This window comes from Rhea americana, unplaced genomic scaffold (assembly GCF_003343005.1).
Source record: "Rhea americana isolate MKP2758 unplaced genomic scaffold, rheAme1 scaffold_106, whole genome shotgun sequence".
Taxonomy (NCBI): domain Eukaryota; kingdom Metazoa; phylum Chordata; class Aves; order Rheiformes; family Rheidae; genus Rhea; species Rhea americana.
In genome coordinates, this window is record NW_028185106.1 from 2,640,264 (window position 1) to 2,656,507 (window position 16,244).

At 34.6% G+C, this 16,244-nt stretch overlaps 1 protein-coding gene across 2 annotated transcripts in view; it reads right to left on the minus strand.

The window, feature by feature from the left end:
- SEC24B (SEC24 homolog B, COPII component) overlaps positions 1 to 16,244 on the minus strand; it is a 39,979-nt gene that overhangs the window by 14,068 nt on the left and 9,667 nt on the right. The window contains exons 3-14 of one of the 2 annotated variants that reach the window (XM_085309370.1): positions 14,188 to 14,292; positions 10,371 to 10,451; positions 8,539 to 8,720; positions 6,853 to 7,037; positions 6,416 to 6,518; positions 5,295 to 5,421; positions 4,553 to 4,662; positions 3,468 to 3,580; positions 1,879 to 1,997; positions 1,443 to 1,498; positions 907 to 1,113; positions 132 to 255 (exon numbers count right to left, since the gene is read on the minus strand). In XM_085309370.1, coding sequence (XP_085165496.1) covers positions 132 to 255; positions 907 to 1,113; positions 1,443 to 1,498; positions 1,879 to 1,997; positions 3,468 to 3,580; positions 4,553 to 4,662; positions 5,295 to 5,421; positions 6,416 to 6,518; positions 6,853 to 7,037; positions 8,539 to 8,720; positions 10,371 to 10,451; positions 14,188 to 14,292 — 1,512 coding nt within the window. The remainder of the gene's footprint in view (positions 1 to 131; positions 256 to 906; positions 1,114 to 1,442; positions 1,499 to 1,878; positions 1,998 to 3,467; positions 3,581 to 4,552; positions 4,663 to 5,294; positions 5,422 to 6,415; positions 6,519 to 6,852; positions 7,038 to 8,538; positions 8,721 to 10,370; positions 10,452 to 14,187; positions 14,293 to 16,244) is intronic. The other variant, XM_085309377.1, reaches the window with a different exon arrangement.

Sequence of the window (16,244 nt, forward strand, 5' to 3'; positions counted from 1 at the left end):
GTTTGCATTAACCGTATTTATAGAAGTACAAAAAGAAAGATTTACGTGATTTAAGAACTCCTGAATCAGCACATTTCCCAAGACAGACAAAACTGTGGAAGCAGTAAATATGTGCATTAAGTACCCCTTACCAAGAGAAGCTAGATCAGAATATTGTGAACTTAAGAGAAATAAATCCACAGCAGTCTGTTGGCCTGAACAGTCCAATGCCAACTTCTTATAAAAATCTGTTGCTGGACCAAGATGCTGGACCACCTTTGGTGAACAAATTACACAGGAGAAGAGTTAACACAAAGATCATGCTCCCTTAGAGCTTTATGGCACAGTAAACATACTACTCAATGGCAAAATATCATAGAGAAGTGTTTCTTTTAAACAATACTTTCTAGGCATTTCAAAATACCTGCAGAAATAATTTCTTTATGCTACACCTTTTCATTTGTATTTACAAGCAGTTATAATCCTCCTTTTTAACAAAGCTTATGTTCTCATATGAACAAACATTCAAGTAATAACTATAAAATACTTACTAGATGTTGTATATTACAGGACCATGAAAATAGGAAGAACTCATGTTTTAGGTCTTTGGTTTAACATATACACACACATCTTGGTTCAAAACCACACTGATACAAAGCAAGTCAGAAATATCTGCAACTTCTTATGCTTGTCAAGACAAGCTATGGACCAAAGACACAAAGAACAGCTCATGTGCTTTGAAACAAATACCACACAAGCAAATATAAATTAGTGATCTTAAATGCATAAGGCAGACATTTAAGATAGTGAAAATTTAATGAATTGCTGTGGACAAAAACCAAGAGTTGGTCTGCAGAATTATGCTAGTCAAAAAGACATTGCCAGTCCCTGATCTCTCTAATAAAATGAATAATCAAGTTTTTGTACCTTTGTGCTTGATCTTTGATTGGGATCTTCTCTGGAATGCAAAAGCCCTGCACCCAAAGACGGTAACTGAGTCTGAAATACAGATATCCGACCACCCGTTGGAGACATCAGTTTAAATGCAGCCTGAAGCGCAGGGCCCAGTGCGCTATATGTTTCTCTTGTATTGGTGAACATATTTGGTAATGCACTTAATAGATCTTTTATCAGCTGAAAAACACATTGAAAGGTGTTTCTGAGATTTTACAGACTTGAGATATTCTGTAAAATTCTGTATTTAGTAAAAAGCTCTATTGTCGTAAGCAACAAACAATCAATACCAAATATTTGAGCTCAATTTCAACACATTGAGGAAAACAATGTCATCATTCAAAAAACTAACACAAAGCAGCAGCATATAATATTTTTGTAATTAAGAAAAAGCCATACATGGGAGCTGCACATTATGAAAATAGACTTGACCTTGAAGCTGAAATAGAAACTGCTGTTTTGAATATTCATCTGTTTAAATTTACTAATACGTTTTTGAGCAATCATACCTCTTTGCTTTCATGGAGATTTACAAGTAAACTATCTGGTGTAGGCAGGAAAACATCTGTGGGAAGAAGGAAAAACAGCATTTTTTTTTAAATGAGAAAACACAGAATTTTTAAATAGAAGAAAGCATTTCACTACTCACTGCTGTAAAAGTCACCACAAGAGGTCTATGTTTTTGCTACAGATATTATTAAAAAGAAAAAAAAGGCAGTTTATACAACCCTTGCTTTATTCAAAGCAAAATTAACATTTAATTTTCACTTTTTAAACACTACCTATTTTGAGTTAGCATAAGATTATTTCTGGATAAAGTATTCCCTTTTGGGGAATATGGACCTAATATCAAAATATTAGAGAGATTCTAATTCTTCCTCAGAGGGGAGCAGAGAATCTTAAAAAGCTTCTCAGAAATTCAATTTCCATTTTCTTTTTACTTACCATCAATATCTGAGACAATCAGCATTTGAGGCTGAGATAAACCCTCCTGCAGGTTGTAAAATTGAACAGTACTGTCAAATGTTATGAACCCTATTCTTGTTCTTGAATCTCCAGGCAGCCTGCAGCATAAAGAGAGAGAGTCATCTATTAACTGTTTATTTTTCATTAATTTAAATAAATTATGAAATTTAAATTTAAATTCTCTCTCACAAGATACATATATATACATAGCTCCCACTGAGCCTAGCAGAAACCCAGTTCATGTATTCAGAGGTGAAGAGAATGGTGGAAGAGTATGAAAGAAGGGAGATCTGAATTTGTGAATACAAACAGTATTTCTTCAATATTTTCTGAAGAGGTGAGATGATGATATAGTTTACAAGACTCTAGATGTTACAGATAAGCACTCACTAAATACTGATGTTTATTTCTAAGACAGCTTAATAAGCTAATTTAAGTATGACGCTACAATATGAAAGAAGATAGTTCTTCAACAAAAAAAACCTGTGCATTCTGTTCTCTCATAAAAAAAGGTCTTTTTGGTTTAACTAACGTACTGGCAGAACACTTATGAAATAGTAAACCAAAATTCAATGTCTGTAGAATGGAACATACCTCTTTCTCATGTGTACCATACTCTATATATGGCATTGAACTAAAGGAAAAAACTAAATGGAACTCCAAAATAAAATATAAAACATCAGCAAATGCTGAAAATCTTTTTTGAACAACAGAAATAGAGACAGAGAGACAAATACAGACATTGCTTTACTACCTAGGTATAAACTGAATCTTTCTAAAAATAAATCAATACGTTTGAGAGCACACTGACCAAATAGTAACAAAGCCTTGAACACGGCTAAAATAATAAACATTAAATGAAATATTTTTGTTGTACATGTTGGTGGCCTTTATCAGAAAGGAAAATTTTCAACTTCCTAACAAACTGCATGCAAAACACTTTCTACAAGGCAGGCCTCCACAGGATGCAAATTCATTTTCAAAAAAGACATGAGCATAGTGAAGTTTCAGGCCTCCCTCATAAAGCACTAACAAAAATCCCACAGGTATTGTTCCAGTGGGAAAATGGCACATACTGGACATGGCACAAATAGATTTAAGTAACTGATCTATCAAAACGTCAAGCTGACACCACAGTTCAACTCTGCCATCTTATAGTAGTGGTTACAATATGCCAGGACACAACACCTCACCTGTTTCAGCACCTTAGAATTGGTCACTTTAATTTCTGTATGTTAATTATTTTCGTTAGTCTTAATAAAAGAGATCTGTATTATAGATGTTTGAACAATCAGTATGTGTTAGAAGCTATAGCTAAACACAACTCTTCAGATCCACTAATGATATACACAGAAGATATTTCTCATTATGCAAATGATTTGATATACACAGCTGTATTATTTCCTTAGACATGTAAGTTGCATTTCAGAATCTGTTTCAGGCAACAGCACTTCTGTTCTTTAGGAAAAGATCAATTAAACACTACATGCAGGTTTTCTTCAAAACTGAAGGTTAGCAGTGTTAATAATCACACATAGCCAATCTGAAAAGGTTATTTATATCCTTACTTGTCTAAGTTTTCCAGCAATGACTGGCAGACTATTGTCAAATATCCAGCTTCCACTGCATTATGAGACACATCTAAAACAAATAAATACACTGCAGGCTGAGGAGGACGAAGCTACAAAGTAAAACAAATAGATAATCAGATTCCAAAAAAATCATACTTCAAGAAATGTTAAAAAATGATTAGTCCTTAGAAAGGGAAGGGGGAAAGAGGGAATAATTAGAAAAATGCAAGGCATACAATTTTATTGCATAAAGTATCTTACAGGAATCTAACACAGTCACATGGACAGATTCAACCACAATTCCCAGTGGTTAATAAATCCCATTTGCAATAAGCATACAGTGTTACACCTCTGAGCAGAAAATGGACCTGCTTGAGTCTCCTTCCATAAGTCAATTCAAAAACAAGATATTGATGCCAGACATGGAACATACTCTTCAGAACAGCACTGTTCACTCAGAACATGGACAATGTGATCCATTAATCTGTGTTAAAGCAGTTCACATGCTTCCTTTTCTCCACTATATACTCTAATTTTTCATATTGCCAAATACTTTAGCCATAGTGCTTCAACTCTAAAAATAAAATTCTTTCTTGCTCCTGTTAACAAGGTCATTGTGAACATGGCCTTTTTCCAGTACTTGTTTCTTTATCCTTCTCACATACAAGACTACCATCGTAACAGTTGCAGTTCGACTCCTATTTAGTCACTATGACAGATATGATCCTAACTAGAGATTTAAACCCAACTTAATTCCCTCATTATTCTGCTACTCATCTTTCACAACCTCTGTGAGAATGAAGGAGAAACCCAGAAACCACATTGCATCAGATCCAGGGCATATTACACAATGCTAAATTACACTGGGCAACTGCACAAATTGCAACTGCACTTCACTGACAAGCCTTTGAATATATACATTTGCTAAAACTCAAAACAAATATGAAATCCAACGACTCTGGTATTATAGGACCTTCGCAGAAAATTTATACACTACAGGGCAGCAACGCGCAATATTAATTTAAAAAAACATTTWTATTAACATGGAATGGTTGTGAAAGTTCCTATGAAATCATTTTTACCATATAGTCTGAGGAAGCAATGAATTCCACCGTAGAATTTTGGACCTCTGGCCGCTTATGAGGCTCTCCATAAGATCGTGTCAGAGGATTATACATAAATTCTTCAGGAACTAAAAAACAAGCATGTTTCCAATATTTATAGATTTAACTCCAATAAAAACCATTACAGCAACTACAAGCAAGCTAAAGCAAATTATTTCAATCACCATTAACAAACTCACACTAAGAATATGTAAAATCAAGGAACATTTCAGGTATCCCAAGCAACATCAAAGTTAAGTAACTGGAAACAAAAAAAGTTTCATTTTAAACAGTGATATAACATAACCTTGAAAACAGCAATGCAAATAGAGCATTCTACACGAAGTTCAACACAATCTGGATTCTTTATCATAACCTTTGGCCTGGACTGCAGACAGTATTAACTGTTGTCATATTTTCGTTTATCTATTACAAAAGCAGTCAATGGAGCAAGTTGTTTTCATTACACAAGTCATCAGGACAATCTGATCACATCATCTCAGTCTCACAGAAAGTTGCAAAATGACCTTTTGCTTCAGATATCTCCTTCAAAACCCTTCAGATTTGCACAGCATCTTTGACTTATGGTCTCGAGTTTTTTTTAAACCATCTTAAGACAGACTACTGTCATTTTAGTTCACTTACAGTATCTCACAGACTGATATGAAGCAAATACTTGGAAAAAATTATATAAATGCAAGAATCTTCTTATAAAACTTACCATCATTAACTCTATAGCACAGATTGCATTTCCACCTCCTTTGATCAATGAAAGAAACAAATGGGTTGATATATGTCCTGCAGGATCTGCATCTCACTATTGTGCTTGATGTTATTACTGGTAATTGCTAAGAAGAAAATAATGGAAAGCTGTGACAGAATTACTCAATATATTTTATAGAGAGCATCTGGGCTTCTTAAGCCCAGATATGCTATCTTCTTTATATACTTAGCTCATTTTCGTACAGAGTAATAGAGCCCATTAAAAAAAGCTTCCTGTATAAAATTGGAAGAAATAATATTTAGCATTTTTTGTCATAGAATGGTAAGGTTGGAAGGGACCTCTGGAGATCATCTAGTCCAACCCTCAGCACAGCCCATACAGGGACTGAACCCGCAACTTTGGCATTAGCGACACCACGCTCTAACCACCTGTGCTAAATCTAATCTCACTAATGAAAGATACAAAAGATTTTTAATGAAATTATTTTAAGAACATTTACACAAACAATGTAATACATTATCTSTACTAAAAGGAAGCTGAGCAAGGTAAGTACATGGACATAAATTGGACATAAATTATAAAATAACACGGCTACTTAAGTAGAGGAAATCATGCAAGATAGGACAAATCTGGGTGACTAAAGATGCTTTACAGCAAACCTTATACATCAAAGAACATACTGTAAAGAAAAAAGTCATACCAGATATTTGTATTTATCTAGAAAGATGAATAATTAAATTATATAGAGATGAGCTGCTTAACAGTTATGAACATAGCTTCAACCTTTTATTGTGCTTAACTTCTACCAATAGCATTTATCATCCTGGTAATACGTTCATATTAGTACTCCTTTCAAAAAAGGAATCTAAATCGCCATTACTTGTCATTCAAACAAGTAATAAGGAAAAAGTTTTCAAGGACTTGTCCAAAAGTTTTCCCTTATGGATTCCAAGGAAGTAACAATTACATTTTTTTTTCCTTCTCTCCCCTCTTAATCTCCAAGCAACTTCTTGCTACTTAATAGTTAAGTTTTGGACTTTATTTCATGATTACTTTATTGTGTCTAAATCAAAATAGGACAAATACATGTATTTAACATATATATTAAGTTACTTTACCGTTAAGTCTCTAAAGGGATGTAGCAACAAACCCAAAGGAAGCTTAGCTTTGTTTAACAGAGCCTGCGTCTGTGGAATATTTGTCAATGTACATCGAAATGAGCTGAAAGAAAAAAAACATTATATTACAAATGATATTTCAAAATACGTTAAGAACTGTGTTAACACTTGCTTTTAAGGAATTTTGAAATTTAAGAAATTCTAGGTTTTACAAAACTGACATTTAAAATGAACAGAAACCATTTAAGTTAAAAAAAAAAAAAAAAAACAAGAAAAAAAAAGAAAAAAAATCTCCTGAAGAATGCAGGAATCTACCCTCTCCCCCAAATTAATCATATCATGATTTACAGTCAGGCATCAGTTTACACTTTTAATGGTTTAAATAATTATTAGCCACAGAAAAATATAACATGCTGACACAGACACAATACACTTACTCTGGACTGCAGTTTAATTTCCTAAGATCAGAGTTCAAGTTAGGCACAGGCGCTGGAACTGAAGAAACAGGCAAAATATTCCTATCTTGTGTAAGGTTTACTGGTCTCAAACCTTCTGGCTGCTGAGAATGCTGCAGACTTAATCCTCCTAAGGAAGAGGACAGCTGGTTCACACCTGTATATTGCTGCAAAAATAAGAGTATTGCAAATAGGTAAACACATTTAAAAAATGTAATCTTAAATCTTCTTGTAATCCTAATTTTTACAAACACCTATTTACAAAAGATACAGGTAGTTCATAACAGACCTATAGAAATGAGGAAAGAGTTGGATGGCAGCAATTTTAAAGTGTGATAATCCTTGCAAATACATTTCATTAGACAAAATTCAGACTCTGTATACAAATCAACATCAGAAGTCATGTGCGATCCTTATGTTCAAGTCCTCCAAGTGTAAGAATACAAAAAAGTTACTAGAAAACAAACAAAAAAACCCCCCAAATCTGTGTGCCCCTGGAAAGAGTGTAGCCTAACCCACCCTTTAGGAAGTTGGCCACTGCAGGCAGATTCCCCCTTCTCTTCGCCTCTCTTCAGCAAAAGGCAAGTCCTAGGCTTTGTTATCATAAGCTTTGCCAGTTTTATGAAAGAACGTTTCAAAGAAGTAAATATAAAAGCTCTCTCAATTTATAACCTGAAAGTTAGGTTAGGCCTTCAGTTCTCAGTTTAAAACAATTTTGGTTTCATTACACACCTGAATTCACATTCACCTTAATTCAACAAACTATGTTATCATAATGAAGATGAATAACCCAGCTTTAAAGAGATCATGGACTATGCTATAAATTTACCAGATTAACACTTGCAGTACTCTAGATACTTGGTAAACTTTGTCCCTGAATATATCAAAAAAGCAGCTATGTTGAACACATTTATTTCTTTTGGCTCAAAGAAGTATTTTCCGCATTTCCTCTATGTCATATTTTGCATTACCTCTGTAACGTAATTTAAGTATTCTCCTCTGGGTATTACATGTTGACTTATGGTACTACACTCAGGCCAATAAGAAATTCTGATCACCTTCAGCTGTAGTTTTTAGACATTTGCAGCTGACCCTTATTTCCGAAAAGAGGCGTTGCAAATCAGGTCTGGTTTTCTACATCTCTGTATACACACACTTTCCTGCATTGCCTCAGCTTTTGTACTTCTCCACTGCACTCACATGCATCATCAGAGCCAGGTGACCGTCCACAACTCTTTGGTGTAGTCATTACCAGAAGTACAGGTGGCCTGCTCCACCAGACAGTCAGCACAGGTGCTGCACAGCTCTTTCACCTGCACTCCGTACAATGCCTTAGTCATAATACAGTTTACTGCTTGAGATCATAGCCCATGGTATTGCTCCTAATCAAATACTGATTTTCTGACCAAGCACTTGATTATGCTTCTTCATGGTTTCCATCATTAAAGTGTAGATCTTTAAAACAATACACCTTAAAACTGTTGCTCCAAATAAGAACTGGTTAGGCAAATTTGCTGTTTGCAGATACACTTAAAATTTTCATTCAAGAAGCCTTCTAATTAGAAGTCTAGGAGAACATCCAGACATATGATATCAATATTATATCAACACTTATTAGTTCAAGAATTATTTTAAGAAAATATATAGAAAAACAAGTATAATACAAACCTGTGGATAGTGCTGAAGTCCAGGATGGTGGCCTGAATTACTGGGCTGTACGTGATCAGGTGATGTTGCATTTTGGTAACCAGGCTGCAGTGCTGGATATCCATAACCAAAGGGCTTAGATGTTTTTGGTGTCTGGGGAACTGAAGGAGCAGGAACTGGGCTGCTGGTCACAGAACGTGTCTCTGGAAAGACAAAAATCCCACAAGCACTGGATATAGTTACTATTTCTGTTGTAGTTTAAATGGAAGCTCACAAAGCCTTAACAAACAAACGATACTTTCAATCTGTAATTTCTTGCATTATCAATTTATTTGCATTGACCAAATAAATAATTGGAAGCCATTCACAAGACAGATTAGTGCAACTAATGTTGTTAATGGGGTTTACATCAGAAGATGATTATAGATTTGCTTATCTTTTCCTATAAACTTAAAAAAGCCACTTTATAAAAAAAATAAAAAGACAAGTTTTTCACTCAAAGAAATAGAAAGCAAAAAAATCTCTACAACTATATTTTACCCCAGGATTTGACCTTGATATAAACTACAAAAATAAAGCCCATTTATGCCTGGTCTCTTCCCAAGCCACTTAGTTTTAAAACATAAGTGATCGTACTATTCTCTAAGTGTAGATATATAGCTTTTCTTGAAGTAATTCAAATCCTTTCTGTACATTCTACAGCACAGTCCAGTCACACTATTTCAAAAGGTTCAACTGAAAGTAACATAGATCTCAACTTACAGAACACATTAACAACTGTGAAGAGATGAAAGCACTTCATTAGAATTTAATGCCTACAAGCAGGACCTAAGTTTCAGAAGAATTTAAGCTTGGTAAAATTCACTCACTGGGAGAAGTGCCAGGAGAACCACTTAAAACCCCCAACCTCTTTTAAGAAACTAGTTTTGGCCTGTGCAGTCAGAAAATCAACAGGCCAAAGAAATGTAAACCTGATCCTTTTATTCTTTAAGAAAAGCAGAAAGAACATAGTATTTTTAGAATATACCTTCAGCAATGGATACTTATTACCTGAGAAATCAGAATCCATAATCCTGCAGCCATATCTCTTCTGCCTTTACTGCAAGTTGGACCTTATGTGGACGGCTATATCAGCTTTCTACTTCATGGGTATTTTGCTTTACGTAAGAGGTCTCCAAAGTATTTAGGCGAACTATTGTGACATTCTGAGATATCAGAGCAATGCAAAAGAGCCAGAAGGCGAACCCCAGAAGTTAATCCAATTATTTTTGAAAATACTGGCTAACACTTACAGTAAACAACGTATTTCCTAACTACTCTCAGTACGACAGCTCTCTGTATTTCAAGATTGAGGCAGTCTTTGAGTAAGATAATTTGTCTCTAGAAATATCAGGAATGTTAGTTTTGTTCAAAAGTAAGCAGCCATATTTTTCACATTTTCTTTAAACATGGATAGCCAGAAGAAAACAATCTGATCCAAGGGTCTCTGTGAACTGAAATCTTTGGTCTCTCAAAACTTCACTGGTGCATATCAATTATCATCAGCAACACAATCAGACATACAGCATAACCTAGAGGAAGCTATCCTGTTTTGCAAGGAGCATGCCTCCATTACTACCCTCAATATTACAATGGAAAGCATGACTTAGGAGACAGTAAAGTTGTATTAAGTGATTACTCCAATTCCTGTGTTAAAATGATGATTTTTTTAAGAGAGCAGATTCATAGGTATTTCCTTTTGCCTCTTTGTTAATTAACAACAAACAATATCAGACAGAGAAAACACTCCTATAAACAGTAAACATTCAGGTCTTAAACAATTCAGAATTAACAGACAACAACAAATGGCTCACCTGGATAGCCACCTCCTTCCAGGGCATCATAATTGTTCAGAACAGGAGAGGCACTGCTAGTAGTAGAGGAACTATCAATTGCTAGGAAGGAAAAAAGAAAAATGTGCTTCTGAAATAGTAAATTTTTTGAGGAATAAAAGGCTGAGGATTTTTTCTAAAAACCTTCACAAGCAGTTCTCAAGGAAGATCTCAGAAAAAAAGACCACTTCAGCTGTAAGACTAGAAAGCTATTACCACAGCAAAAATGAGGGGGAAAAAGAAATCAGCAATTTACATGGCATTTCAAAACAAAACAGAAACAGCAAAGACAGAACAAAAGGGCAAAAAACAACGATAAAAGAGCTATTTCTTGAAACCACTAACATTTTACTATTAAATTACAAACTCTTTCTAGACTAGGTAAGATGAAGTAGCCTACAACATTTTTAAAATATTCTCTCTCATGATTTCCTTCAGAACTTTGAAAAACAAAACAGACTCCCATTGCCTTCAGACTGAGTTCGGCACAAGGCAGAAATGCTGCAAAGGGTATATTCTGTACTGACATGTATTGCTTTTCCTTCCTTTCCATGGTATTGTAATTAAGACCTTAATTCAGTTTTGATATAAAGTTTCTACTTCCACTGAACATTGACAAGAGCTCTCAATCTCACTCAGAATAAACCAAATTATAGTGCAGTCAAAAGTAACAACTATGTAGGTATTGAGAACCTTTTTCGGTACTGAATAGACTGGTAATGTTTAATTCTTGCCTTAATTTTGTGATTAAGCCTATATGTAAATATAAAACATGACGAACAAATATATGTTTAAAAACATTTCTACTAGTGCCTTTTTATGTACATTTACAAAGAAAAATGGCCAAGGAGGAAAACAGACTGAATGGTTTTGCTCCTTAAAATGCCACAAGCCACAAAGTACAACACAAATTAAATAGTGAATATAAGTAGTCAAAAAAAGATTGTATGTAATTTTTGTGGTGTGAAAGGCAGAAGAGAAGCAAAAGCGGTTCACTGATACTGCTTTGCTCAGAAGGATTGACCAAGACTCTCATTCCTTTGTGAAGCCAGAACTATTTCCAGGGAAAATTTCAGTGGTCAGATGAGAGGTTCCTACATATGGGAAACACATTGTTCCTGAAATCTGGGAAACATCATTAATACCATGGCAACATTATGACTGTATAGATCACTTTTGAGCATGTTGCCTTTAAAACATTCAACTAAGAAACAGAAAAACTACCCCTAAGAAATAAGGCAAAGAACTAGTTGTCTGTCCTGCACAGTGACAATAGCTTCAAACTCTAAGCTTGCTGTATGTGGCAGCAAAACTTCAGATTCTTATTCAATAAAAACACAAAAACTTCCACAAACTTGAACAAGAATCGTCTTAAGCTACAGTTAAGCTACAACAGATGTCAGAATTTAAGTACCATACGAGAGAACATATAAAAACAAACAAAAAAGAGGGGGAAAAAAAAAAGAGGAAACACTAGAGAGCTTCTTAAACAGATAATTACAGTACTTATAACATGCTTTTAAGATTAAATAGAATTATTTAAGTCAATGTAATTTTTGCCTCTACGTATTTGTCAAAACCTCTTTGTAACACAGTTAATATGACATCTAAACTGGCAAAAGCGATACAAACTTTGAGAAGCTACACAGATACAAACAAGCGGATGTCCAACCTGTATTTTTCAAAAAAAAAAAAACCACTAGCACAGCCTGAGCTAGAAACATGTTAGGATTTATTTTAACCCCTAGTGACAAATGGCATAAAACAGGAAGTTTATTAGTCATGTAGCTTATGTATTGAATCTGGATACCCTTTCACTCTTTTGTATAAGATAAAAGTAAGTAAGATGATAGCTCAAAGAATATAGGTTTTAGCAGAAGTAGAGAACTTTACAGATAAAGATGTAAGGAGTATGGAAACTTATCTCTGTTTCTAGTAGGCTTAGAAAAAGTAATGAGACAAAGGGTTTTGGTTAATAAAGAATTCTAACATATTATTTGACAGAAACATTGGGACAGGTTTACAGGTTTTTTGTCTATGGGAAAATCTGCAGGAAGCTCTACAGTAAGAACTGCTCTCTTGGCTATTTTAGCCTGGCTATGCTTTAGAAAGCAAGCTACAAAGGGTTCAAACAGCAGCTGCATCACAACCCAAACAAAATCTTAAATTCCAAAGCAGGACAGTTTCCTGGCTAGTAGAGCCTAATTAGACCTATGGCATTACCCAGCATCAGCATTAGGGGGGGAAAAAATATATGTATCTATGTATGCATGTATGTATATTTTATATAGACTTAAGAATTAGGAAGTGCTATTTGAAAGCTGCTGTGCATGATTTAACCCTAGTTTTAAACTTATTGAAAGATTCAATATGCTATCATAGCAAGGGTAAGAAAATAAAGACACTGAAGTAATGATCTGCAACAGCAAGAATTAAAGAGGCTACAATAAGCATCCTAATACTTGACCTTCATCACGATGGAGGAACTAATATCAACACAATTTCCTTATCATGTAAATATTTGTCCTTTGCTGGCTAAACAATAGCAAGAGTCTTGAGCTGAAAATTACCTCCTTCACAGAAAAAGAACTGAAAGTATTTTCTTCTAATATTCACCTAATAACGTAACAGACATATCAGTATTTTCTAAATGATAATATGGACCCATCACACCATTTTTAATTGTGACCTAAATGTTCTCATTGTTTTGCCACTTTCCATGAAATCAGGAAAAGCATATTAAATTATTTTCATAGTATTTCAGTTTTATGATTGTCTATTATTTTAATAAAACTCAGAATTACAAGGCACCAATTTTTCCTAAGAAATTACAATATGATTTATAAACTTGAAGGAGAAGTTACAAAATTTTGCTCTCCTCCCAAATTAACACTTCAGGCCAACATACACAAATAGGAGTAGCAAATCAGTACAAGCTACGTATCATACCATGTAAGAAATTACTTCTGTGTATCAACAAAAGCAAAGCCTAACATTTAATTTCACAAAGCCTTTTACACCATTACATCATACACAGATTGTGAAGACTTTTTCTTTTAGTTCAGAAGAAAAAATGTTTACCATCCAAGAAACTAAGTTACAAGAAACACGGGACCAATTTTCAAACCAGGGAATTCTGACGAAGTACAGACAGAATCCTTTCAGCCAAGGATGCAAGAAGCAGTTTGTCTCTATAAATTGTTTAAAAAAAGTAAGCTTTTCAAGATCCTCACAAAGCAAGCAAGCTAAACCTGATCTGATGTGCCTGAACTGTATAAACATGCCCTAGAAAATAAAAGCAGCACCAATTAATTTACTGCTTTAAAAACACACTTATGACCTTTCCATATTTACTTTACTACCTGAATTGTACGTGTCCTTACACATAGACTAGGAAACAAGATAAACACTTTGATATAATGATATAAATCACATGTAGTTGCTTCATTTGCAGAACATAAGCAATCAGCGCAAGTTCTACAGCCAGACATCTTCAGTTAAGAGTTTAAAATCTACTGAGTATCAAAATACTAAAACAAAGAGTCTTACAAGTTGTGAATATAATGTTATTAGATACATAAAAGATCTGATATTTACGTGACAAAAAAAGATTGTTTTCTGAACACTAATGAATGCCTTCCTGTTTATTAACAAACACAGGAATTTTCCAGCTAACCTGATACGTGATGAGTCAAAGTGACCTTTTGGGTTTAAAGAAAAAATAATTTCAGGGGATTGAAATATGGAACAAAACTTGGGTAGAAAAAGAACAAGATACTGGTGTAAAGCTAAAGCCAACCTGCTTCCTCATCCTCCTCATCCTCTTCCTCATCATCTGAACTTGATGACAAGGGAGCTGGTGCAGAGCTAGCTTGATTATTAACATATCCACCATACTGCATGCCTGTGAAGTGGAAAGCACAAACATAAGAGTCAGACAGACAGGAAAGATGAGAAACAAAACTCACAAATTATTACATTAAAAGTGAGAGAAATTAGTCATTCCAGAGAAAATCCCAACATGCAAATAATTAAATCTACAACCCTAGACTACCTAGAGGACTAGACAAGCTACATGAACAGTAGAGCATAAGTAGTTTTTAGAGGACCAGTTTGATTAAGTATTAGTAGTACATAGAAATTAGCAGTTATACACTTATATGTATATATTGATATCGATTTGTCCAATAGAGTACGTTCATAAAGCTGTGTGTGCATACATATGTATATGCGCACACACACACATATATATCCACACAAATATATTCAAACACATTCCTTCCTGAATAAATTTGAGTTATGAAACATTTATATTAACATTCGGCTTGGCCAACATGTCCCTTTGAAGCAGAAGACATTTGCTTCTTTGGAATTTTGAACTTTGGTAGAAAGTAATGAAATATACTGTTGCCCCAATATGCAAGAGTACAAACAAATACCTCAGCAACACACTGAGTAAGATTTAAACTAGGTAAACTTGAAAACTTGGTTAATATTATTTTTAAATTAGTGCCTAAACTCAGACTCATAGATCCACATTTAAGCACCTTAATATACTATCTCCTTCTAAGGTCTGCTGACAACTCAACTACTATTACCACAGCAACTTACAAATCATAATCAGTAGATATATATAAAATACATACACACAACAAATACTCTAAACAAATGTAAACAATACACAAGAGCAGCATATAAACACACAATTTTTGAATACACAGCAAAGTCAATAGCAGTGGCTTATATTATGCAAGATTATCAATGAAATTCAAGTACCTCACGAAATCTTAAATTTCTCTTGTCACAGGGCAGGTTTAGAAAGGATTTTAACATAAACTTGCAGTCTCACAAAGGCATCCTAAATTGCTGCAAGTGTCCACTGTTTCCCATTTAGCAATCCAACAGACTGCTGTAAGAAGAAAATAACCTAATTCTTTCAAACTCAAAGTAATCGTTTGGGATTTTTTCAGTAGAAATATTGTGTCACCATTAGACTAGTGTTCTTTATTTTAACACTATTAAGCACTACAGAAGTGCTGTAGGTAAATTATACACAATCTGAAACTGTCATAAGAAACTATACACATTCTGAAACTATCATAAGTAGTAATAATCCAATTTGGAATATGCTACATTAATTTTTATTTTATTTAAAATACAGGCTAAAATGCTTTTAGTTGCATGTCTGTATTAAAAAAAAAAAGTTACTGAACCCCAGAGAACTGTTTCAATTTCACTTAAGAGAAGCAATTAACAGGATCAAGGCGAAGAGCATCTATTCAAACAATGGAAGTAAAAAGGAAACAAAAGCAAAACAATTCTACAACTTCTTGGGAAGCTGCAACCATCACACAGAGCTGAGTGCAGGAAAAGACTGGCAGTACTCCAGTGCACTTTGTCTAGTGCCCTGGCACTCCCATGGGGAGGCTCACGCCTGTCAAGTCTCCACAATGACGCAGGACAACACAAGTGCCCCCAAGGCACAATGCTTCTGTTTCTCTGTACTGCTAAAATGTGGGACAAACTCAAGTGATAAGAAATTCTCATCTTTTAGTAAAGCTACAGGATGCACCTGCTACAGATTCTCCATTCTCTGTCCAAAACCAGAGCGCAGCTGAAGAGAACATGGCTTTTCTCAGGCCTGGGAGAGTTTGTGAGGAATGGGACAGAACTACACGGTTGTGAAGGGAAAAAAAACAATTACAATCAATAATGTATTACAAGCATTAGGCTTGTAGTCCTAAAAAAGAAGTCACAAGACTGGGGCAGGATATAAATAAGTGATGCAGTGTAATACAGTCTAAGAGCCAAACAAAGAAAATGGGCAGAGCAAGTGAGTGCAAAGACAGGCCTCTA